The following is a 27,822-nucleotide window of genomic DNA, read 5'->3' on the forward strand; positions in this document are numbered from 1 at the left end:
AAGTTGAGGTTACTTGAGAAGTGTTCCTCTTACATTGTGATGATCTATCTGCATTGATTATGCCTATGACTATGTTCTTATCTCTTATGTTTATGGCTTATGTATTATGTTGACTAATGCTTATATTATTCCTTTGTTGATGATTTATGGTAGCTATCATATTTAGTATATTTTGTACTAACGCATACTCTTGCCTACATTCTTATCAACTGTAGGGTTTGGCGATATTGACTTTCATCCCCATGGCTAGGATCTTCATTTTATGCTTAGAATTATTGTATGGGCTGCATCCTAAAGATATTCATGTTTCAGATGGTTTGAGACAAGTGTATTAGACTTCCGCTTGTTCTATAAAAGACTTTAATTGTATTGAAAATGTTTTAAATTTACGCATCATGTCTATTACTTTACGTTATGATATGCTAAGTTACTTATATGAGGCCTTTCGGGGTCTTGTATGGCTTGTTACATCTAGTGGATACCCCTAGGTTTTGACAGCTAGTACCGCCTTGTTGGTTGCATAGTAGGTGTAGTAATCATGTTTAGAGTTGATACTTGAGGCATTAGTCTAGTTGTTATTTGGTTCTCCATTAGATGATTACTTCAGTTTTGGTAGCCTCTATTAGTTCTTGAGGCCTTATTTGCTTGTCATAGTCGTAGGTTTGCACTAATCATGCTCAAGTGTTGTTGAGGAGTATGTATGGGGTAAGACATCAATCATTGAGTTATCCCCCTTTCATTGTCAAAATCTTTATTGATTCCGGGTTTCCCAAGTATTGGTGAGCATGTTATGTTGTTATTGTTGAATTTGTTGGCATATTGTTGGGCTAAAGGCCTTGGTCGAGGAACAACTGAACTCAAGGTTAGTCTTTTTGTGCTCTAGGATCAAGGTGTTTTCTATTATACATTTCAGGTTGTGTGGTTTCTATTTTTTGGATGTTGGTGATGGCATGCATTGCATTGATACTCATTTCTCACTTGTTTTGTGGTATGATCTATTTCAATCATTGGATATTCAGGACTATTTTTGAGAAAGACTAATTTTAATCTTCTACTCTTTAATACTTTTATTTGACGATATCATTTGATAAACTGTCTTTCGAGATAAAAGAGACATCGATGATGTGCTCATTTTTTACTAGATCGGTCAAAAATACCGTCGACCCTTCTTCTACTAAATGGTTGCCTATACCTTCATTTTTATGGATCTTTGGGATAGAAAAATTCATGGTTGTTCTCACTAGTGCATTAGCTGCAGGTTTTATGTCCCCGTGCACTACTAGCTATTGTGGTTCGAGGTTTGGGGTCAACACTGAAATTTGGGTTTAAACCCCAACTTTATTGTCTGATTACTCGGTTTTGTGGTATTCAAATAGGTGGTACTATTAGATTTTGGTTACACAACATACATTCATATGCATTTCCTATCACTAGTAAGCTTGGTTGTTGGTTGCACCAGCAACTCTTATGGGGTGGTGATTGGGTTATATTTAATGTTTTGTACCTTCCGAGCTTGTGGGAGTCTGATTAGGTTATTCTCTAACTAATATTGTGTTATCTTGTGCATTTGGATTCTTAGATATATATAATTGGTTTGGACTAATCCCTATCCTTGTGCTTTTTTATTAGGTTGGGTTGGATTGACCTTCTAGGTGATTATGTTGAGTAATGGTGTTTACCGTTGGTATCTTTGTTATTTGAAATTTGTGGTAGGATCTTATCTTGATTTGGTTGTTGGGCTTGCATATCCATGTATGCTCCCTTGGCTTGGTTTCTCAATTAGTGTATTATATTCCTTCATTTTTGTTACATGTATTATCATGTGATATTTCTTCATTAGTTATTTGTGCTATGCTTTCTTTACCTACCTGATGTTTATAATTGCACTGTCTTTGGAGCTTAGTCGGCATATGCCTATTGAGTACCGCTTGCTGGTACTCATATTATACTTGTGTACCGTACAAATCATTGTACGAGTTCTCTCTATTTACTTGGATCTCATGTAGAGTAGCTTTGGGATTCAAAGACTGGGATGAGCTCCTGACATTCGGAGTTGCCGGTCCCTCTCTATTTTAGCTAGGACTACTTTTTATTTTTCTTTCAGAGATAGTGTGTACATATATGTGTTTTTAAAGCCCTGTACTCCTGTTTGACTGCAAGCTCGACTACCGAGTGATTATAGGTCTTAGGGTTGTTGTATGTATAGATTTGTTCATTTTTTCTTCTCATATTCTGGTATTGTTCCCTATTCCCCTTTGTTTTCTTTGGCATGATAGACCCTTACTCCTGGTTTTGGTCAATGGGTTTGGCTTACCTACTAGTGGATATACTAGGTTCCATAAAGACTTGAGAAATTGGGCCGTGATAGATTAGTATCAAAGCTCTAGGTTGATCGGTACATTTTTGGTATGCTAACAAATTCCTAGTAGAGTCTTGCCGATGGATACAAAAATGTCTATATCATTTCTTCGGGAGGCTATAAAGAATTCTTAATTCCTTATCATGCGCATCTGCTTCTATCTACCTCAAAAATGCTTCTTCCAAATGCACCCTCCTTTAGATGGATATCATGAGGTTTTCGATGCATACAAATGGAACATCAACACATACTACCTAGATTTTGGTGCGTGGTCAGGATAGAGATCCTCAATTAGGTATATACCTTGAGATTAGAGATGTTCTTCAACAGCCCGAGAGTAAGGGCTAGGACGAACTCTAAAAAGGTTATAGGCAACCTCAGCTCCTCGAGATTCAATGTTAGGAGGCCCAAGTCTCTTCGAGGGTACACCATAGACAAGTGTTGTTCTTGGTGTAGCAAGTGATTCATAGACCACAATTGGGTTGGTTGGTTTCCAACCTAGTTTGTTGTCCATATCAAAGTATGTGTTGAGATTTATCGAGTGCATAAGACATACTCCCACATTATTCCCTCATGAGTAAGAGTTGAGTCAGGGGTTCATTAGGAGATTGACTTTGCCACTCAATTTAGGGGTCGTTTGGTACAAAGATTAATAATGCAGGGATTAGTAACATAGGGATTAGTAACAAAGGGATTAGTAATGCAGGGATTAGTAACGCAGGGACTAGTAATGCAGGGATTAGTAGTGCAGGAATTAATAAAGCGGGGTTTATATTTATCAAGTGTTTGGTTCATTGTTTCCCACCTCATCTTGTGTTTGGATTAAAACACTATAAAAGCTTCTTTCCAATTATACCCTTGAACTATTATGTACTTGGGTCAAGGTAGATAATTGTCGAATAATATTATTTTTTATGGTCTTCTAACTAGCTATGAGAAGAACAATTTTGTTGTCATGTTTGCTATTTGTTTCACTTGATTTGCTTGAGGATAAAAAAACTCATCTTATTAAATTGATCACTCACAAAATATCAATTTTCAAGTTAACAAAGATAAACCATCTACTTTTAAAATCGAAAAGATGGTCAACAATAGTAAAATTGAATAAGTCATCTACGTTTACACATAAATATTGCAAGTTGTAGTTTTAATAAGTATGTAATTTTTAAAAAATTTCAAAATATTAATAATTATCAACTTTGAGTATTGTTGGTGGCAGTTTTGATAATCAGGTTGAGGTCGGACAGGATCCATTCTATACTTCTACAAGCAGGCCAAGGACCGAGGCTCCATTTATCATTAGTATAAATGTGATTTCATTGTTTTATCCCTTATTTCTTATGTTGTGTGGATTTAGGGTTTTTATACTAATGTATGCCTGCTTAACTTGTTGTTCATATTTTTACTATTGCCATAACCTTATTAGGGATTATGTGTTTATATTTATATCCTCTAGTTTAATTATTTTAGAAGTGGATCAACTCGATCGTGTTTCTATGTTTGGGAGTTTTTGTTAAGTAACTCCCCATGCCTTTGAACGTAGTGGATTTTGTTATGAAGTTATAGGTGAACTAGTTGGATTTCCCTTTTGCCACCCTTACGATGTTCTTTTGTTGTGATATTGATCCTTACTTGACATATGGCTAGACCAACTTTACCTTATGTTTAAATTTTTTAAGTTGTTTGATACATTCATAATAAGAGGTTGCTTTCATTGTGTGCCATCATTTTGTTTAGTAGTTGAGAGGTTGGTGGGTGTTAGATTTATGTGAAAGGCGGCTCAACCTTCTGTGGTGTTGTGGTAGTCCTATTTAACGGATTCTTCCCATTGCCTTAATATTATTCTTTGTTCCTAAGGTTCCAAAGTTGATATTTCCCCTGCATGTATATTTGGTGTGTCTCATTCGGATGGTTTTGGTGCTTAGTTATGGCTATTCAGGAATTGAAGAAGTGATCCCTTGTATCACTTGGGTATTGTCGTTGTTCCACGTCAGTGATGTTGATTGTTATCAAGGTCAGACTTTTGATTTAGTTTTTTATTTGATTGCTTATTGATGGCTTCAGATTTAGCCTTCGCAAGAGGATGCATCTAAAGGATGAAGTCAAAATAATTCATGGAATCAGTGACTACATAGTTGTTTTAGGATCCGAGGTTTACTTTTGTTATTGCGGTTAGGTTGCGGTATTCGTTGCTGGGGATGGTACCTTTTGGGTTAGTATTCATTGGTTGTCTATGCTTATATCCTACCTACCGGCTTAGTTTCTCATAGTTTAGGGTGATTAGATTATATTTGTGCTTGCAGAGTAGTTTATGAGCACTGACATTGGTTTTGTAGAAGTTCCCTTGGTATAAGAAATTTAGTGAATTGGTCTCAGTATAGTTTTTTTTTTTTTGTGAAGTCATCATCCATTGGAGTAATATGTTCAGTTTCAGATGGTTGTGTTTCAACTTAGAATGTTGGTTTCATAAGTAGAGGCTTCATTTTAATCCTTGACCTAGGCTTTATTACTTATATTGGTTGTTATCATTTCTCGACGTTCTAGTGAAGCATGACATTCTTTTAAGGTTGCAACCATGTGGTTTTTTTAGTAGGATTTAGCTATTGACAGAGAGGCTTTGTGTGGTTCAGGATAGACAAGATGCTCCTACTGATTTGAAAGCGTTGAAATAGAGTACAAGGTAGATAACCCTATTTATGGGTTGGGTTGTTCTACATGGTCATGTGGTTTCTTAATACATTGGTATTAGTGTTGTTTTAGTTTATCTCAGATAAATCTGGTACTTCCGATCGAGTTAAAATAAGTTTGGTGAGAGTCCAAGTAAAAGGGAGGACTTGGAGGATTGTTTGGATTTTGAAGCGAAGAAATGAATTTGAGAGTCTTTCTCTTTGCTGAGTTCTAAGTTGGCTTTATTCTATAAAAGAGGGTGTGTAAGGGTCTGGCAGAGCATACGGGTTTGGTACCCTCGTCCTTTCGTTCCTTCAAGTTTTTCTTGTTCGAGGAGGAAAGTCCTTTTGGAAGTGGATGTTGTCATGACCCTCTAGGTCATTTTCTCTAGTTTCCAATATTTTCCACATTAAGATATTTCATGTAGTTGCCACAAGTTATTTATGTCTCGTTGGGACTGACTGATTAGTCAACTTGTCATTCATTTGGTTTTTATGCAAGTTTTTCTATTATGGAGCTTCTAAAGTTTGAATGGTTCACTCGGATAAATACTTCACAAAAAAGAACTCAGAATGTGATTCTGTTGGTTCTGTTAGCTCCGAATTGTTGAATTAGGGTTCGTAGAGTTGTTGGTTAAAATCCTCAGACCTTAGGTTGTGATTTGAGTGTTTAGGCGAAAAGTTGAGTTTTAGGACTTAAGGGATCCCGATGGGTAGGGATGGCAATAGGATGTGGCGGGTTGAGCTTAACCCGCACAATTTTTAATCCGCCCCGCTTCACAGAACAACTTTTTTCATTTTCACCCGCCCCGCATGAACCCACCTCTCATAACTTATTTAATACTTTCTGTTTCTAGTTAAGTTTGATAATAAATATAAAATTCATGAAAATAAATTCATTTTTTCATTAAGTTGTATTAATTTAATAGGATAGTGACTTAAAATTTCATTTTTTACAGGTCAATTGCAAACATGTTTGTATTATATTTTATTGAACCGTTTTCATTTACTATCTTGAATATTATAGTAGTTTTAAAGAAATTATTTTAATAAATAATGCTCTATCACTCTTATAACATGTAAGAAGTTAAAATTAAATTTGAACCCACATGAAATCACATATACCCGCCCCGCCCCACATTTATTTTAAAAACACCCACTTCAACCCGCCCCGCACACCCTTAAACCCACCCCGCCCCGCATAGCCTTAAAGCCACCCCGCCCTGCATCAACCCCGCCCGATTGCCATCCCTACCAATGGAGTATTTCTATAATAACAAACTTTTTTTGGAAATCCGAAGATTCAATTGAGTCCAAATGCCAGATTCAGTGGGGTGGCATATATGGTATATTTTTATCGGGTCCCACACAAATCTGGAGGGTCCATTTGGAAACTGAAAAAATAGCAATTCTATTTTTGCTAGTGTAGACATTTAGGATTGAATAATAGGATGTTAGCGACAGAAAATGAATTTTAGAGACGAAATAGATGAGTTATAAATCCCGAATTTCAGCTAAGAAGTTCATTATTCAAAACTCGATTACTTGGGCCATAGAACTTTGATTCATCTTATTTCAGTTGTTACTTGATTGAGCGTCGAGTTAGGGCCATTGGAGGAGCATTGTAGACTCGGTTTTTTTAGGTAATTTCTTGTCTCCAATCATCCATTTAACACCATTAATGGTGTTTCTTGAGTTTTTAATTGTTGTGCTGATTTGTAATCATTTAGGGTTCAGATTCTGCCTTTTTTGGGGGCACAAGTTCCATGAGATATTTGAGACCAATTGGACGAGTCAATTGTGGGATTCCCAATACAGATCCTACAATTTTGTTTTTTGACTTGATTTTGGGTTTGTCCCCAATTGTTTTAATTTTTGTATCTAAATGTCTGTATTGAATCCATGATTATTTATTTGTTAGCGCAGTAGTATTAGGAGGCATTTCAGATGGTAAATTTCAAATTTGGTGGATTGATAGCACGCGTAATAGGCTTCGAGGTTGGCTATGGTTTATTTTTCTTAAGTGTGCTCTATTACATAACGTTTAATATGAATTGTGTATCTATGCTAGAATTCTATACGTGATAGGTTTATTACTCCTTTCCTTTTGTTCCACTTGCTTGATTTCCGGTAGAAACTTTCGGTAGCTTTGAGTGGTGGGATCCTTAGCTTATGCTAGTAGTGCCTTGTTAATGGCATAATTAGTGTAGTTATCCTCTTTAGAGTTGATACTTGAGGCCTTAGTCTATTATGTGACTTAGATGGCTTAGAATGTATTTAACACCGTTGTTGCTATTTGTTCTCCCTATGATGATTGCTTAGGGGTACTCTCCATAGGTGCTTGAGACTTTAGTTGATTGTCATAGTCGTAGGTTGGCAATAGTCGTGCTCGGTCGTCGTTGAGTAGTATGTATGGGGTAAAGTGTCGATCCTTAAGTTATCCCCCTTTTCATTGTCGAACACTTCATTGACTCCTAGGTTTCCCGAGTATTGGTGAGCGTGTCATGGTGTTATTGTTGAATTTGTTGGCATATTGTTCTGCCAAAGGCCTTCGTCGAGGACTATTTGGAAGGTTAGTCTTTATGTGGTCTAGGGGCAAGATGTTTTCGGTTATACAATTTAGGTTGTGTGGTTTCTATTGTTTATATGCTAGTGATGTCATGCATTGAATTGATACTCATTTCTTACATGTTTTGTGGTACCATCCTACTTTATGCATTGGATTTTCACGACTATTTTTAGAAAGACTAATTTTACACTTTTAGTCTTTTACAATTGGTTTCGATGGGAGTCGTACAACCTGGATGATTTGTAAACGAACTTTTGATATAAATGAGATATCGAGGATGTGCACACTTTTTACTTGATCGGTCGGAAATATCATCGACCTTTTTTCTACTAAATGGCTGGATCTACCTTCATTTTATGGATCTTTACGATAAAAAAACTTTTCATTTTTTCCCACTAGCGCATGAGCCATGATTTTCAGGTCTAGGTGCACTAGTATCAGCCGTGGTTCAAGGTCTGGGCTCACCACTGATATTTGGGGTTTTACCTTGGTATAATTGCCCTATTACTCGGTCTTGTTGTATTAAGCTCAGTGGAACTGTTGGATTTTCTTCACACATCTTACATTCATATGCATTGCCTATCATTATATTTTTGTTAGAAAACTTACATTCATATTCATTGCCTATAATTAATATACTTGATTGCTTATTGCACTCGTGAGTCTTATGGGGGAGCAGTTGGGTTATATGTGTTGTTTTTTACCTTTCTAACATGTCGGGGTCTGGTTAGATTATTATCTAACTAGTATTGTGTATCTTGTGTGTTTTGATTGTTAGCTATATAATTCATTTGAATCTTTCCCTATCTTGGTGCTCTTTAATTATGTTGGGTTGTATTGACCTTCTAGGCGATTATATTGAGTCCCAGTGCTTACCGTTGGTATCTTTGGTTAGTTGATATTCTTGGTAGGATCTTATCATGATTAGGTTGTTTGGCTAACGTCTCCAGGTATGTTCCTTTGAATCGATCTCTTACTCAGTGTATTTGATTCCTCCATTTTTTGTTACATGTAGTATCATGCATTATTTCCTTATTAATTACTTGTGCTATACTTTCCTTACCTACCTACTGTTTGTACTTGCATTGTCTTTGAAGCTCAGTCGGCCTATGCCTACTAAGTACCGCTTGCTTGTACTCATGTTACAATTTTGTACCCTACATATCATAGTATGAGTTCTCAACGTGATTTAGATCTTGTGTGGAGTAGCTTTAGGGAATCAGAGACTAGGGTGAGCACATGATGTTTGGAGTTGCCGATCTCCCTCTATTTTGGCCAAGCCTAGTCTTTATTTTGCTTTCGAAGACAATTGGTATATATTTTTGTTCGTAAAGCCTTGTACTCCTTTTTTACTAGAAGCTTGACTACCGATTGATGACATGTCTTAGGGTTGTTTTATATATATTCATTTCTTCTTTTTATTCTATTCTGATTTTGTTCCCCGTTCAACTTATGTTTTCTATCACATGATAGTCTGTTACTTCTTGTTTCGGGCTACGGGTTTGGCTTATCTATTCATGGGATGCAGTAGTTGTCATCATTACCTAAGAAATCAGGCCATGACAGTTAATGACACGATAAGTTTAATTTTTAAGAATTTTTAACACACTATTTTAGAATATAAGCCACCCAATAATCGACCAATTAATCCATTCCATTTTTATTTCTAAAAAAATAAGAAGTTCAAGAGTTCATGTCATTCAATTTTAAGAGGACGAGTCTTGAAACTAAAATATTTTTGCAGTTTGTCGACTAGTAAAAGTTATTTTCAGTGCTTAGTCGTTATTCATTGAGTTGCTATTATATGTACAAAACGCAGCCACCAAGATGCATATTACCATATAGAGATTCAGCAAAATATTGTTGTCTTGGTGCTTACAAGGAGAGTTTATTACCTTAATCGTTCTCACTCAAGTTATGGTAATTGACCATTGATCATAGGCATATTTATATGCCTCAAAGCCAAATGAAACCCAAACTTCAGCTAAGTTTGAGGGAAAATTCCCATTGTGTTAATAGTATTCGAGTCATGTTTATGCATCTCAATCAACCAATGTGATTAGTTGCTGGTAGGTTCAAAAACACGAGAAAGAGGCATAGAATGCAGGTACTGAAGGGGATGTGAAATGGACGCCAAAAGCGTAAGAACAAGTCACTAAGGAGCGAAAGGAGGATCGACTAGAGAAAATACCCATCTTCGTATTGAAATAGTGTCACGGCGCTGGGAATTACTATTTGGCTCAAGAGAATGGCAAACTAATGGACTCAGTATCTGATACGCTCAAATTACACCTCCCTAAAGAAGTATAAGGGATCGTTGTCAAATAAAGAACTCAACTTGTAGGTTGGGGTCGATCCCACGAGGAATATTGTTTAGACTTAAACTTAACTGACTATTATATCCATTTAGTCAAACTATTTCCGAGACAAGTAAATAAAGGGGGGTTTTGTAATCAAGTAACAGATTGTTGATTAAGTAACAATTGAGCAAGATTCAAACTTTAAGTTATCAATATGAGAGAGACACTAGGGCATATGTGTTCCCCATAAGCTCTTAACGCACTAATCCTAATAATAGTAATCTTTCCCTAGTGTTTTTCATGCAAAGTTTGTAAATTAGGTATCTTTAAGTGATTGGTCCTCCAAATAGGGAATTTCACTATGCACCTTGGTCCGACTACGAGTGTATAATTTCCTAACCCTTACCTTTACCTCAGATTAGACATCACATTAATGTATGTCTTAGTTTTCACCCTCGCACCAATTAACATTAGACTATTAGATAGCATACACTAAATCTCTGTTATTAATTCTTTTCTCATTAACTACCTCCTTGGTCCGGCAAGTAGAAACGAGGTGAGTTCTAATGTTTGCAACTGTTAAAAAGACTTCTAAGCGAAAGAATTAACAAATCATGCATTAGCACTATTCAAGAATTACTTAGTTATTATTCATACTTTGTTAATTACTCATGGTTCCCACAACACTAGTGGATTTAGCTACTCATTCTTGAGAGTTCACAATTCATGTTTAAGAAGAAAGAATTCATTAACTTACTATTAGAATAGATGAAACCCGAAGATCCTAAAATGAATTACAAAATGAAAATCTTATAAAACGAAATCCTGAAATCAAATTGCTAAAGTTTGCAAGTTAATTCCCAAAACAAAAAAACCAAGAGTTTACAATAATGTCTAACCTCCAAAAACGAGGTGTATAACTCCTATTTATAGAAAACAAGTCCTAATGAAAAGGAAACAAAATAAGGAAATAAATTTCTGGAACACGGCTTTATTCGATGACTCGACCTATGGACCATGGGTTGACCTACGGTCGGTAGGTCCCCTTCCATGGCTCCACACTTACGATTTTTTATCAGGTACCGGAACTTCAACTCTTTGAATCCATCGACGGATGTGCAGGACGGCCCAAGGGCCGTCAATTGCTTCGTAGTTCCACACTTAATCAGAATTCCCTGATGTTCCATCTATGCCTGCCCATCGACAGTTCGTCAATGGACCTACGGTTCGTGGATCACTTCCGTGGGTGGATCCTTCTACATAATTTCAGCTCTTATCTCCATCAACCGCGTCCAAGACTATTTCCTGCAAACATAACACATAAAACATTATTTCTAACACAATATAGCCCTAGACACACACAACTTCTAAGTGAAATGTATCAAAAATACCGTAAATTCATGGTATATCAACACCCTCAACTTAAACTTGTTGGTTGTTCTCAAGCGACACACTAAAACTCTAAACGACACTTGTGTAGAAGCAAACATAGAAACTCAAGCAATCACATGGTAATCTTAATTACACACCTCACTTAGTGTAAACCTTTTCAACTAGACTCAGCAAGTTAACTCATCCGGATCAATACATGACATAGATTGACCAATAGACACCACAACATACAGTTTTAACAATCACCAAGGTCCCAACTCTCCAACAATGTAACTAGTGCCCTCACTTCGAACGAAATCTTTTTTCCCACAATAGATATGAATTTTGAGTGTTAGGATTCATTCAACACTCACGCTCAGAAGTGACTTCAAGTATAGTTAGTGCTCAATACCATAGGCTTGCCCTTATTTTCACTGCATAGACTCTCCAAACTAGTCACTAGGATCACAATAGGACTTTCTTAGCTTGTAACATAGTCTCAGGGTTAGGTAGGATATATTTGGGTACTTTTTAGTGTCTTTCTGCCCTCCTTGACATTGCATTGGCTTTTTACCTGTTTTCTCAACCAATTTTTGACATCTTTTTATTTTCTTTTCTTTCCCCTGCCTTTCTTCAACACATATGTGACCTTTTGACTTTCTAGCTCTTTTTTTCACTTTTCTTCTCTTTCTTTCACTTCATTTTTCTTTATTACTTTAAGCACTTTTTCCATTCATCTTTTGAACAAAGTCACACCTTTTCCTTTTCTTTTTCTTTCTTCTACACAAAACTCTTTTCATACCACTTTTCTTTTGTTTTCCTATTTCATAGACACCATCAACTTATGTATTTTTCATGAGTTGAGGTGCACAATATCCAATGTCAGACCAGGGTCAAGATTAAGGTAACTTTTTGAATTAGCCACCCTCAACTTAGGTTTATGGCCTAAGTCAAGGTGCACATGTCTAAGGAGGGACCAGTGCCAAGAAAATTATTTTAGGGAAGGTGAGTCAGGTGCATTGAAAAAAATGGTCTATTTTAGGCTCAAATATTTGGATCAATGGGAACAATTATTGCTTATGGTTGAATCATTTTAGGCTTTTGTGGACTTTATTAGAACAAGGGCCTATGATCATTTCCCAAATTCTAGCCTAGATTATCTTAGCAGGACTAACGGGGCAATTTCTAGATTTGCACAATATTGTCTGAACATTCAAACTTTTCTCACTCACACTTGGCACATTGTTTCATTATCAGATTATAAAATTACCTAGTTCAAGTTTTAGCTTAAGTCATGAGGTCAAATCGGTTCTTTACCATGTCATATTAAGATCCAACTCCTCAAGACTATAGATCTAGCACAATTCAAAGTTTTGGACGGGTATCAATTTCATGTTATTTATGCCATCATTCTTTTCATTCTTGTCGTTACTTCTACACATGCAATCCTAAACAAGTCGGTTCACCAGAAATTAAAAACAGTCTCTTGGGGGAAAAGAACACACGCAAGAAAACCCCAAGAGAGGAATATGAGTTGGGTTACTCAGACTTCACCCTATCACTCACAATCCATTTACCCCACCACCAACAAAATAAGGTGCAACTGTCCCCAATGCACAAAAATCAAAAGTAAAACATAGGGTGAAGTAAACCTGTGGCGTATATGCACCAAAGACCTCTCAAGAAGCAGGTAGGTTCGGTTTCCCAGAGATCGCTGGATCAACACTAGGAACGCCATCACTATCGCTCACATCAACTATCCCAACACCCTCAGTAGTGTTCACACTGCCAGATGGGCCTACACCTATCTCACTGGACTGTTGTTGTTTCCTCTCCTTATCTAGATACGACACCCTTGTGGCCTCCTCCAAGTGCTGGCGCTTCTTCTTCCTCAATCTCTACGTCTCAGCATCATCAGAAGTATGATCGGAGAAGTGGCGCTTTCCAGTGGCACAAGAAGAATCTGGTAGCGGCATAGCATCACCGAATAGGGCAGTCAAAACCACCTAATCAACATGACTCGTATAGGAAGCCTCTGGCTCAGTCTCTGGGGGGCTAGGAGTGCAGAATCATCAGCACGGAGGATAGCCAACTCCTACTGTAAATTGGTCACACCAATGGTCGGGGTTGGCGGCCTCTCCAAGACTCTCAGGTAAAAAGCATCCAAGCACTTATGAACGGCCTGAACCTTCTGATCCATCATCTACACCATCCTTACCTCAGACTTTTTGATAGAGCACTGCATCCATGGCTTTACATGTTGAAGTAGACTGGCCATCTGCGCCTCCAGCTTCCGTGCTAGGGCTAGGGATGGAGGTGGACCCTGAACAGGGAGTGGCTCGGGATAAGCTAGGGGCCCGAATGGTGGTCAGAGACGCTGGAGCCTAAGCATCTTCTTTAGAGACTGGAATGGTGGAGTCATCGGCCTGCATCTACTCAACATCGACAACAAAATCATCACCTAGATGTGGCACCTCAACCTGTGGCTCTCTCTGCGATGCAACGAGGTTGGGATCATCCCGAATGATGCCAATATCTAGAGTCTTGGTCACATCAAGCAACCGGTCACAGTGCCAAACAGAAATAGAAACCTCCGTGCAGAGCTGGAAAATAAGGCATGGAAAGGTCAAGGTGGTGGTGGCCTTGAAGGCCCTCTCATGGATCTCCGAAATAAGGATGTGGGTGACATCAATCTCCAACCCCGCCATAATGGCTGCCAACACCATTGCCCAGTCCCATGTAATCATGTTGGCTATTAGAGCCGGGGATAATCTATTTCAGACCAGCAACCCAAAGAACTTCACAACGAAGCTTAGTATATTATTCTTGATAACCAAGCTAAGAGTCCAAACCCACTAAAAAACATTCCCCATCCGCAACAATGTCTCATGCCAGCTACCTTAGAAGAGCCTCCTTTTGCTTAACATTTCTCTGGAAGGACCCGCTCTAGATAATTCTCATCTGGTAGTCATACTCTGCATATTGATGGGCAGAGTATTGGACGACTCATATAGAACCCTACGGATTGTGACCTCTTATATGTCGTTTGGGTAATCCCACACTAATATAAACTGAAGTGGAGCCTGAGCGATGGACTTAGCCCATTTAGAGATAGAGTTTCTGATGGTAGCAGCATACGAATCATAGAACTCCCTAGTAATCTCATCGTTGTACTTCCTGGGGTTCCGTGCCATCCACTCGCATCAGTGTCGTTGGAAGATCTCCTAAATAGCAGGTGTAATGTGGAGGCTGCCTGTAAGGACCTTGCACTTCTCAGTCACAGTCTTGGTCATCCTCTCGTGCTCATTAAACATTTTACCATTGATCTAAAGCTGATACTGGCCCGAGACACACCATATTTTAGGCTCATAAGCCTTGGAAGCAGGCTCAATGCTAGTAGGTATCGGGCTATCGCTATAGCTGTCTGAGTCTGCTGAAGAGGCAGTACTGCCGGTAGAACTAGAGCCGGACTGCGACTCTGAGCCAGCCGGTGATCTGATAGGTGTGGCCCTCTCCTCAAACTGGAGGCAGTGACCACGTCGGAGCTAATCTTCTGGGCTCGATTCTGAGTAGTGCAGGGAGTAGTGGGGGTCCTGGTGTTTGGAGAAATATACTCTGTGTCCTCAATGTCCTTCTCAACGATCATACGTCCCGAAGGAGCGATGAATTTGGATTTTCCCTTAGCGGCTTAGGATAGAGCTTGTTTAGGGGCCATTGTACCTATGGAGTCTTAGTTAGTACCAAAACAATACAAAAACACTCATGGAAAAATTTTAGAACAAGGATTGGACCCAAACTAAAACTCAAAAAAAAATTGGACAGTCGATGAACTGTCGACCCACGGTGGGCACCTATGGTCCATAGATGGAACGACGGCCCGTGTGTCCCCTCTGTAGGTCAGAGCACCCAAAATTAGGTCTCTAATGTGGGAACCACGGATGTGCAGAATGGTATGTTGATAGAACGTCAGACTGTAGTCCACACCGTGATTCGACAATTGTACAAAATTTATGTGCAACTGACCCACAGATCCCGAGCTACGATCTGTAGGTGTAACGATCTGTTCTTGTCGTTATAGAAAAGCCAACGAGGAAAAACTTTTGGGTCGGAAAACTTTTTTGTAGTAACTTGGGATTTTTCAACCTAGTCCAGATTTGAACGAAATCAGAATCTGTGAGGTCTAGGGAAATCTGATAGCAATTGGGCGATTTAATTATAATTTTGATAACATAGGTAGGTAGCTAAGACGTTAAGGAACCCATAAGACTTTACGGAATTGAATTCGAGTTAGTAGAACTCCCAAAACTAACCTTGGCATGAACGAGTAGTTTCTGAGTATCGTTGGTTGAAGGTGTATTATGAAATGGGGGTATTAGAATTATTAAAATAGCTCATTGTTCTGTGCAAGCTGCTACAACGGGTATTTGTGTCCCCAGGGCGGGGCCGCTGCAATGGGGTGGTACCGTTGTGGCGGGGCAGACGTGAATTAAAGTCAGAAATATACCCCAAAACATCTTTGTTCTACAATTTTCAAACTTGCGAGCTAAGGAATGGACCCAGGGATTTTCTTGACAGTTTTCCACCATTCTTGAGGCTAAAGATAAGAATTTCACTCCACAAATCCATTTTTCGATCAATAAAACATAATCTAATGGGTAATTATTGATGGGGAAGAGTTTTGATACGAAAATTATGGTGAAAAAAGCCCTAATTTGGATATTGGGATCATGGGTTTGATCTAGGGTTGATTGGATTGTTAGTAATCTGAGTAATTAGTGATTGTTTATTGATTTCCGTGTTATTTTGATTATTTGTAGACCAAGAACAAGCAGAAAGAATCCGGAAAGGGAAGAATCAAGTTTCTTAGGGGATTCAAGCTTTGATTGAGGTAGGTGATGGTTATGATTTCATGTTGTGTGATATATGTTTGTTCTTGGTTCATTATGATACATGTATGTATGCAAATGTTGCATTATTGATCACATTATTCGTAAATGAGGATGATTGAATAATTATTGCCATGAAATCATGAATTGATTGTATGATTATGAGAATATACTTGTGATTGTGGCTTGTTGAATGGATCGGGTGTTGCATTCCGACACACTAACTTGGATCGATTGTCGCGTCTAGCATAATCATTGGATCGGGTACCACATTCCCGTATGCTAACAATTTGGGTTTGGGTTCCATGAGAGGACCAATGACTTGATATAACTGTGATATTTGAGAATTGTGAAACTGTTCATTTTTTGTAAATGTTGATGATATTTTATATATTTGGTGTATGCATGTTATTATTATGTTGTATTGACTTATGTATGTTGCACTTAGTGGAATAGTCGTGTGATCCTACCATTATATTGTGGTTGTGTACTGATACTGAACTTCCTCTTTCTTTGTTGTATACAGGGCATCTTGAGGCGGCTATTGACAGACCTCGCTTAGAAGATCAGTGACCGCTTCGAATTCAAGGGTGAGCCAGTTCTTTCGTGCTGCCATGAGTTCTCTTTCTGTTTATGTCCACATTTCGGACTTAGACTTTCTAGTTAGTTATTAGTGCATAAGTTGGGGTTGTAACCCTTCTTGTTTAGAATTATGGGTCTTGTTAGAGTTTTGGTATATTGACTTTCAAGTTCTAGGTGTTACTTTCGCATTTGTTTTAGTTGTTAGACTTTTGTTTGGAGTTTATGGGAACTCTCTATTTATTTCCTTAGTAGTTAACATGCTTCCATAACTTAAATGCTTTAGTATTTAATTGAGTTGGTTAGATAATTAGTATAAATGGTTCTCTCACCGGAGGGTTAGTTTGGGTGCCAATCACGATGGTCTGGATCATGACAAAGTTGGTATCAAAGCCTAGGTTCCTTGATCTCGATGTACCAAATCGAGTCTAGTAGAGTCTTGCGAAACGGTACAAAGAAGTATGTACTTTTCCTCGAGAGGCTATAGACTTTAGGAAATCTATCTGCTTTATCTTGCCCCTTTCTTGCTATAACTTGATTCCAATTGGTAGCCAACCACCTTCACTCTTCTGTCCACAGATGGTTAATACTAGATTCAATGGCATTAAGCACATAGCTCCCGTTAATGCTCCAGTTGAGGAATCTGTAGCGAGAGGTCATAGTCGAGGCAGGGGTAGAAGAAGAGCTAGGGGTAGAGGCCGAGAAAGGGCAGTGCCTACCAGGGATGGAGCACCAGTCGGAGATGCTCCCTGAAATGAGGCCCCTCATGCACACCATGATGCGATAGAGCAGAACATTCAGGTTGAAGATAAGGAGAATGTTGGGAAAGTGGAAGAGGTATAGGCTCAGACTACAAGTATTCCTCCTTTGGACCCAGTGTTAGCTCAGCAGATCATGTCATTCTTGAAAGGGTTGGTTGGTCCTGGAGTTCTTTCCTCTGTTCAAACAACTCAAGCTCCTACCAATCTTCATGTTGCTATCACTACGCCCAAGGTGGGTGGAACTGGAGGTACTGATGCTTTCTTCCATCATTTGTTTTGTTCTGTTATGACTAGTAATGAGCAGGAAATTTTTACTAGGTTTTAAAAGATAAAGCCTCATGTATTTTTTGTTTCTGAAAGTGAGGATTCTTATGAGTTTATTTTAGACTGCTATGCGAGGTTTCATAAGTTGGAAATTGTCCATCAGCATGGGGTTTAGTTTGTGACTTTTCAACTTCAAGGTGAGGCAATGAAGTGGTGGAGAGCTTATGTGGAGTGCAGATCTTCAACCTTATCCCCACTCTCTTGGACCCAGTATCATGCTCTGTTTTTAGAGAAATATGTGTCTAGGACTTTGAGAGATCGCAAGAAGGATGAGTTCATGGCTTTGGAGCAAGGTAGTATGTCTGTGGCTGCTTATGAGGCTAAGTTCCATGCCTTGTCTAGATATGCTACCCAATTGGTGACTACTGAGTACAAGAGGATCCGTTTATTTATTAGGGGACTAAATTCTGAGTTGCGGGTATTATCTGTTCATATTACCTCTGCAGGGAGGAGCTTTCATGAGGTAACTGACTTGCTTAAGAAAATGGAGGGGCTAAAGAGAGATGGTTAGGCTAACACATTGGCTAAAAGGGCCAAGAACTCAGGTAACTTTGAAGGTTCTTATTCCAAATGGTTAGAGAGGCCAATAATTTCAACCAGGAAAATTCAGTCCGTTCTGACCACTTCTACAGGTAAATTACTCGAGAACTCCAACTCATAATATTATTCAGGATAGCTAGGGAGCCGCACCTTCGGCGGGAAGTAGGCTATCTTTTGATCGTACATGTTACGAGTGTGGAGAACATATGCATATGAGGAGAGATTGTCGCCACCCACGTATGATGGAGTCCGCGCAACAGCAAACTAGAGTAGTGGTAACCGCGGGAAATGGTAATAATGGTTGAGGGCATCCACAAGGTGGGCGATGAGGTAAACAGCGAGGTCGTGGGGGTAGAGGAAATGGTAATGCAGGTAGAGGTACATCGCAGCCAGGCAGTGAAGTCGCCCGTCAAAATGATAGGGCTCAGTATTATGCCTTTCTGGGCAAGAATGAGGCAGAGGCGTCTGACGCAGTGATCACATGTACTATTTTTGTCTATGACCGGATAGTGTGTTATTTGATCCGGTTTCTACTTATTATTATGTATCCGTGCAATTTGCCTCAGAATTTTCTATGATTTGTGATGTACTTGATGCCCCCATCCATGTTTCTACCCCTGTTGGAAAGTCTGTCATAGTCACCCACGTCTATCGTGCTGGTCCTATTTTGTTTATAGGTTTTCAGACTTGGGCTGATTTGGTGATTTTGATATAATCTTAGGCTTGACTTGGTTGTCCCTCTATTATGATGTGCTTAATTGTAATACTAAGTCTGTCACTCTAGAAATTCTGGGAAGGGAAAAGTTAGAGCGGGAAGGGGTGTACAAGCCTAAGCAAGCTAAGATCATATCATCCATTCAGGTTAGTAAACTAGTAGAGCAGGGTTATTTGGCTTATTTTTCTCATATTTGGGATGTTAAGGTTGAGTCTCTATCTATTGAGTCTATTCATGTGGTGTCAGAATTTAGAGAAGTGTTTCCTAATGATTTGCCTGGTATGCCTCCGGATAGAGATATAAATTTCTGCATTGATTTAGAACCTGGTACTCGTCCCATTTCTACCCTTCCATATCGCATGGCTCCGACATAAGTAAGAGACCTTAAGGCTCAAATCCAAGAGCTTCATGATAAGGGATTTATTCGTCCTAGTGCTTCCCCGTGGGGTGCTCCATTTTGTTTGTTAAGAAAATGGATGGTAGTATGAGAATGTGTATAGATTACCGGCAATTGAATAGGGTCACTATTCGAAACAAGTACCCTTTGCCTCGAATAGATGATCATTTTGACCAATTGCAAGGTGCATCAGTTTCTCTAAAATTGTTCTAAGGTCTTACTAGCATCATTTGAAAATTAGGCTTGAGGATGTCCCCAAGACGGCGTTTAGAACACGTTATGGGCCCTATGAGTTCCTAGTTATGTTTTCTGGTTTGACTAATGCGCCTGCAACTTTTATAAGCTTGATGAATGGGGTGTTCAAGGCATTTATAAACTCATTTGTTATAGTCCTTATTGATAACAATTTGGTCTATTCAAAATGTGAGGAAGAGCATGATGACCATCTTCGTATTGTCCTGGGTGTTCTTGGTAAACAAAGGTTATATGCGAATTTCTCTAAGTGTGATTTTTTGTTGACTTCGGTTGCATTTTTGGGGCATGTAGTTTCAAAAGAAGGGGTAACAGTAGATCCTCAAAAGATTGAGGTAGTTAAGAATTGGGTACGGCTCGATAGCTATTATCGTCGATTTGTGAAAAAATATTCTTCTATCGCCACTCACTTGACTAATTTGACCAAAAAGGAGATACCATTTGAATGAGCTGAAAATGTGAGGAGAGCTTCCAAAACCTCAAGACTCTCTTGACCACCACACCTATTCTAGCATTATCGGTTGAAGGTAAGGATTTTATTATTTATTGTGATGTTTCACACTCTAGTTTGGGTGTTGTGTTGATGTAGGATAAGAATGTTATAGCTTATGCATCGCGTCAATTGAAGGTGCATGAGAGGAATTACTCAACACATGATTTGGATTTACCGGTAATAGTGTTCGCTCTTAAGATCTAGCCGCATTACCTTTATAAGGTTAAAGTGTTGACTAATCATCGTAGTTTGCAGCATGTGTTCACTCAAAAGGATCTGAATTTGAGACATCGAAGGTGAATGGATTTACTCAAAAATTATGATGTGACCATTTAATACCATCTGGGTAAGGCTATATAGTGGCGGACGCTTTGAGGCGAAAAGTGGTGAGTATGGGTAGTTTAGCTTGCTTTAGTGTAACTAAGCGACCTTCGGCTAGGGAAATTCAGACCTTGGAGTCCAAATTCATGCAATTGGGCATAAAAAAAAAGGCGGGGTGTTAGCTAGCAATGAAGTTAGGGCCACATTCATCGAAGAGATCAAGGCCAAACAATTTGAGGATGGAAATTTGAATGAACTTAAGAAGGAGACTGCGATTGGTAATGCATAAGAGACCACTCTTGATGCGGAAGGTGTGCTCAGTTTTAAAGGAAGGCTTTGTGTTCCTCGAGTTGATGACTTGGTTCAGAAATTGTTGACATAATCCTATGGTTTGCGATATTCCATTCATCCGGGTGTGACCAAGATGTACCGACATTTGAAGCAAATTTATTTATTGTCGGGCATGAAGAAAGATATAGTGGAGTTTGTGACTAACTGTCAAAATTGCCAACAAGTAAAATATGAGCATCAAAGGCCTACAGGTTTGCTTTAAAGAATGCCAATTCCAGAATGGAAGTGGGAGAGGATAGCCATGGATTTTGTAGTTGATTTTCCCAAGACTTTGGGGAAGTTTGATTCTATTTGGGTAGTGGTTAATAGATTGACTAAATCAGCCCATTTTATTCCGGTAAGAAAAGATTATAATGCTGAACAATTGGCTAAAGTTTATGTGGAAGAGATAGTGAGGTTGGATGGGGTGGCCCTTTATTTCATCTTAGACCATGGTACCCAATTCACATCCATGTTTTGGAGGAAGTTACATGATGAATTGGGCACACAACTCACTTTTAGTACGGCCTTCCATCCACAGGCGGACAGGCAGTCCGAGAGGACTAATCAAGTGTTAGAAGACATGTTGAGGGCATGTGTGATTGATTTTGGAGGGCATTGGGATAAGTTCTTACCTTTGTGTGAATTCTCCTATAATAATAGTTATCACTCCAACATAGATATGGCACCATTTAAGGCACTTTATGGGAGGGGATGTAGATCACCCATAGGATGGTTTGAGACTGGACATGTGAAACCTTTGGGGGTTGATTTAGTGAATGATGCTCAAGATAAAGTGAATAGTATTCAAGCTAAACTTCTAGAAGGACAAAAGAAGTATGCAGATCATAAGGTAAGAGACATGACATTTTAGACTGGTGAGAATGTTCTTCTTAAGGTGTCACCCATGAAAGGGGTGATGAGATTTGGCAAGAAGGGCAAGCTTAGTCCTTGTTACATTGGTCCCTTTGAAGTTCTTGAATGTGTAGGGCCAGTGGCTTATAGATTGGCTTTACCTCCTAACCTATCGAGAGCTCATCTGATGTTTCATGTGTCCATGTTGAAGAGATATCATGGTGACGGGGATTATATCATTAAGTGGGACTCAATTGTGTTAGATACAGACCTCCAATATGAGGAGGAAACGGTTGCAATTCTTGATCGTTATGTGCGTATTTTGAGGACCAAAGAGATTAAGTCCATGAAGGTTCAATGGAAGCATCGTCTAGTTAAGGAAGCTACTTGGGAAACCGAGAGGTACATGCAAGACAAGTATCCCCAATTGTTCGTTGATTTAGGTACTACCCCATTCTCTCTTTAGCATGTTTTTCCTAAATTTGTCACTCGGGAATGAGTAATTGGTAAATTGGTATCTATTCTAACGACCTATTCCCGTTGCTATAGAAAAGACAATGGGAAAAACTTTTGGGTCGGAAAACTTTTTCGTAGTAACTTGGGATTTCCCAACCTAGTCCAAATTTGAACGAAATCATAGTATGTGAGGTCTAGGGAAATTTGGTATCAATTGGGCGATTTAATAATGATGTTGATTATGAGTAGGTAGCTAAGACGTTAAGGAACCCGTATGACTTTACGAAACTAAATTCGGGTGAGTAAAACTCCCAAAACTAATCTTGGCGTGAACGGGTAGTTTTTAGTGTCGTTGGTTGAAGGTGTGTTGTGAAATAGGGGTATTGGAATTATTAAATTATCTAATTGTTTCGTGCAAGCCGCTACAACAGGAATCTGTGGTGGGGCAGACGCGACTTAAAGTTGGAAATAAACCCCAAAATATCTTTATTCTACATTTTTTAAACTTGAGAGCTAAGGAACGAACCCAGGGCTTTTCTTGACAAGTTTCCATCATTCTTGAGGCTAAAGGTAATAATTTCACTCCCCAAATCTATTTTTCAATGCGTAGAACGTAATCTAATAGGTAATTATCGACGGGGAAGAGTTTTGACCAGAGAATTATGGTGGAAAACGCCCTAATTTGGATATTGGGATCATGGGTTTTATCTAGGGTTGATATAATTGTTAGTAATTCGGGTAATTAGTGATTGTTTATTGATTTCCGTGTTATTTTGATTGTTTGTAGACCAAGAACAAGCGGAAAGAATCTGGAAAGGAAGGAATCAAGTTTCTTAAGGGATTCAAGGTTTGTTCGAGGTAGGTGATGGTTGTGATTTCATATTGTGTGATATATGTTTTTTCTTTCTTCATTATGATACATATATGTATGTGAATGTTGCATTATTGATCACATTATTCGTAAATGAGGATGATTGAATAATTATTGCCATGACATCATGAATTGATTGTATGACTATGAGAATATACTTGTGATTGTGGATTGGTGAATGGATCGGGTGTTGCGTTTCAACACACTAACTTGGATCAGTTACCACGTTCCGACATAATTATGGATCAGTTGCCACGTTCGACATAATCATTGGATCTGGTACCACGTTCCGGTATGCTAACAATTTGGGTTTGGGTTCCATGAGAGGACCAATGACTTGATATAACTGTGATATTTGAGAATTGTGAAACTGTTCATTTTTTGTAAATGTTGATGATATTTTATATATTTGGTGTATGCATGTTATTATTATGTTGTATTGACTTATGTAAGTTGAACTTAGTGGGATCGCCGCGTGATCCTACCAATACATTATGGTTGTGTAGTGATACTGCACTTGCTCTTTATTTGTTGAATACAGGGCATCTTCAGGCAGCTATTGACAGACCTCACTTAGAAGATCAGTGACCGCTTCGAATTCAAGGGTGTGCCCGTTCTTCCAGGCTACCATGAGTTCTCTTTTTGTTTATGTCCACATTTCGGACTTAGACTTTCTAGTTAGTTATAAGTTCATTAGTTGGGGTTGTAATCCTTCTTGTTTAGACTTATGGATCTTGTTAGAGTTTTGGTACATTGACTTTCAGGTTCTAGGTGTTACATCCGCATTTGTTATAGTTGTTAGACTTTTGTTTGGAGTTTATGGGAACTCCCTATTTCTTTCCTTAGCATTTAACTTGCTTCTGTAACTTAAATATTTTAGTATTTGATTGAGTTGGTTAGCTAATTAGTATAAATGGTTCTCCCACCAGAGGGTTAGTGTGGGTGCCAATCACGATGGTCTGGGTCGTGACAGTAGGATGACCTACAGTCTTAGGTTGGAGTTGTAGGTCATTTATGTGCCAGGTTTCAGACTTGACTCACACTTCATGCCTTATGTCAACAATTACACAATCAAAATAGGCCTATACATGCATTTCAATATATAATATGGTAGTTAATCATCCTTAGGGTTTTGTTGACACACATTTCAACATTTTAACAAACCGAAACATACGAACCCTAAGTCAAAACTTCCAATTCGACCTATTAACTAATTTAGTTGGTTATAATTTACAACACACTCACATACCATTATTTCAAGGGTATTTCTACCTACAGTTCAACATTCAAACACATAATTTACAACCCAAGGTCGAGTTCATTGTTGTGATTTCAGTATGAAAATATGAAATGTTGAAAGTTTTGGAGAAATCAACTTACCTTACAAGTAATCAACAATGGTGAGTGTGTGATCGACTCCAAAAACTCCTAAACCAACGTGCACACCAAACTCGGACCGTGAATTCACTTTGGGGTGAAGATGGAAGTGATTTGGGAGAGAAAAGAGAGATTATGGGATCTGTGGGATTGTTGTGGGGATGATATGGGGGTTATGAGAGTGATTTGGGGGATTTAGAAGTTTGAAAGATGGTTGGGGGGAAGAATATGGACATCGAAAGTGTTTAAAATTAAAAGGTTTTATAAAATAGGGGTCGGGTCGGGTCGGGTCATGCAGAACCCTAATTTTGGACCCACGAGACCCCGTCGATGGTATGTGGGTTGACCAATGAATCGTAGGTAGGGTAGGTCACTCTGACACTTAGAAAATTTTAGAAACTTACCTGGGATAAATGGACACCATTCACAGACCGTGGATGGACCAACGGACCGTTGATGGGGTCCATAGACCTGTGCACAGCTATTTTCTGCATATTTTGCCTTTCGTCCCTACACACGTAGCAACCATTAGGACTTTCTTTTTACATTTTATGGACAGTTTTTAGACACAGACCCTATTCTATATCTAGCCAACACTAATATAAAAATAAAACACCTATCAAAAGAGCTACAAAAATCAAAATAAATGAAGAAAATTCCTATATCGAAAAGAAAAACCTATAGTTGGCTACATTGTATATCTTGGGTTACCTCCCAAGCAGCGCTTGATTTAATGTCTCGAGACGATGCATACACCTTGATTACACAGACTTCATCAAGATTCCATGCCTCTATCACTGCATTGACATTCTCAGAATTTCCCATGTAGTTTTTATCTTCCAGTGGTTGGCCTTGAACCTTATCCCCTTCCTTTTCTCGAGCTCAACCATTCCTTGTGGGGACACTTGGGTCACTCTAAAGCTAGTTCGCACTTTTCTATCTTTTGCTCATGCTGCTTTTTCTCCTTGCACAAGGCTGCACCTAACTTCTCTTTACTAGATACCTTAGAACCTTGTTCCACAATGTGACTCACCACAGATACTACTTTAAGGTCACTTTCCTACTTTATAGACCGACATACATTAAATGTCACCTCCTTCTTATTCAGTCGAAACTTCATCTGTCCTTTCTCCATTTCGACTAAGGCGCACCCAGTGGCGAGGAATGGTCTCCCTAAGATGATGGGAACCTCAAAGTCAACTTCGCAATCAAGTATCACAAAGTCCACCGGAAAAATAAATGGCCCCACTTTCACAAGGATATCCTGAAGCACTCCAATGGGCTTCTTCACAGTTCTATTAGCCATAAGTAAACGCATCGCAGTTGGTTTTGGAACTCCTAAACCCAACTTCTTATAAATTGACAATGGCATCAAATTAATTCTTGCCCCTAAATTACACAAGGCCTTTGCAAAAATCATCTTACCGATGGTGCAAGGAATAGTTAAATCTCTGGGATCCTCTTTGTGTTGTACCAGTGACCTCGTTGAAATGGCACTACAATGCTGCAACCTCTCATCATTCTCAAAACTAACATCCCTCTTTTTGGTCACCAAGTCCTTCATGAATTTTGCATACCCAGGCATTTGCTCCAAGGCTTCTATCAACGGGACATTGATGGAAAGTTGTTTCGACATTGTTATGAACCTGCGGTATTTTCCTTCCTCAGTCTTTTGTTTTAACCTCTGTGGGAAGAAAAGTGGAGGTCTAGGCATGGGCATAACTTTCTAGGTCAACTCAACCTCTTTCTATGCATCATCTTTTGTCTCTCCAGTAACAACAACCTCATCTGCATCATTTTCTATCATCTTTTCAACCTCATACGGCATGGAAGGATCAATAGTCTATTTTCCTCCGCGAGTCGTGATTGCCATACAATATCCATAATTTTTTGGATTCTAGATGGTGTTGCTGGGAAGTGTGACCGGTTGGCATGGATTCACTGTAGCGGACAACTGACTGAGCGGATGCTCCAGTTGCTTGATCGACACTGCATGGGCATCAACTTTCTGACCAATCCGTGACAACTCAGTCCGCATATCTTTCACATTTTCATCAATAGCATCAAACCTCTTCATCATCTTTTGCATCATATCCTCAATGTGTTACATACTACCACCAGCCTCTCTATTACCAGATTCCCTATTACCAAGTGGAACATAGGGCCAAACTTTCTCATTCTTGTTACCATAGGTGTTCCGATTATAGTTGTTATCACAATTGTAGTTCCCATCTCTGATATAGTTTCCCTCTAGATTGTAGTTTTTATAGTTCCGACCTTGGTTTCCTTGATCGTGGTGCCAATTATTCAAGTTTGAAACTTGGGCATTGGCTCGAAAACCCTCCGTCTGATCATTAACCAAATATGCATCCTCCTTATAGTAGCATTCCTCAGTTGGTAGTGGTGGAGTTTTAATTAAGTAGTTTACTTCATTCACCTTCTCTACACCTCCGTCAAATGCTTTAATACCAACCCTAGTTTTGTCCTCATTTGAGCTATGTCGTCACAAATATCTTCATTAGATTGACTAGGTGTAGTTTCAACTGCAAAGAAAACCACACCACAACATCACCAGTCAATGATAGAGGGAAGACTCTCAAGCTTATGACATTCATATCCAATTTCAGTCATCCCACACAACTTTTGCAGACACTTCTCAATTTAGCCATGTGACCATGCAGATCTTCTGAAGCTAGAACAAAAAACAACCCTCTTGCTATAAGCATTTGCATCAGACTGTTAATCACCACAAATGTATGCCTTGTAGGTAGAGGAGGGAGAACAATAGGTCCTTCTAATTCAACGGTATTGAATTCCACCCTATAGTTATCACGCAACATCAGTTATGGCGGATTTTGTACCATGAATGCATCTACCAATAGAATACCACCACGAACCTGAGCATTCTCATTACCTACTCCAGGAGGTTGCAAGTCAACTCCGTCCTCATCCTCCTCTATGATTGGATTATTATAGACCCCTCAATTTTCCATCTTTCTCAAAGTGTTGCTTATTTCAGGATTATAAGGGTTCAATGGTTCGCCTCGACTCTGTGTACTTGGCATTCACTAGAGTAGAAACCTATAGAAAACAAAAACAAAATAAAAACGTAAAATTAAGAAATACTTGACTAAAGTTCAATAATGTAGTTATACTTAATCTAAATTCCGAATTCCCCGGCAACTGCGCCAAAATTTGATATACTCAAATTACACCTCCCTAAAGAAGTATAAGCGATCGTTGTCAAATAAATAACCTAACTTGTAGGTTGGATTCGATCTCACGAGAAATATGGTTCAGACTTAAAAGTAACTCACTATTATATCTGTTTAGTCAAACAATTTCCGAGACAAGTAAATAAAGGGGGGTTTGTAATCAAGTAATAAATTGTTGATTAAGT

The 27,822-nt window shown here is 38.8% G+C and overlaps 2 protein-coding genes across 3 annotated transcripts in view; both read right to left on the reverse strand.

Moving 5' to 3' along the window:
* The window catches only part of LOC125837375 (probable protein phosphatase 2C 10), a 1,808,044-nt gene that overhangs the window by 404,744 nt on the left and 1,375,478 nt on the right, over positions 1 to 27,822 (reverse strand). The gene's annotated exons all lie outside the window — the stretch shown is intronic.
* LOC125837397 (uncharacterized) lies at positions 14,592 to 26,007 on the reverse strand. The gene is made up of 2 exons (XM_049516531.1): positions 25,504 to 26,007; positions 14,592 to 14,786 (listed from the first exon to the last, which is right to left on the reverse strand). Exons 1-2 carry the CDS (start codon positions 26,005 to 26,007, stop codon positions 14,592 to 14,594), a joined length of 699 nt encoding a protein of 232 aa, XP_049372488.1.

Source organism: Solanum verrucosum, unplaced genomic scaffold (genome assembly GCF_900185275.1).
Source record: "Solanum verrucosum unplaced genomic scaffold, falcon-dt-bn FXZP01000147.1, whole genome shotgun sequence".
Taxonomy (NCBI): Eukaryota; Viridiplantae; Streptophyta; class Magnoliopsida; order Solanales; family Solanaceae; genus Solanum; species Solanum verrucosum.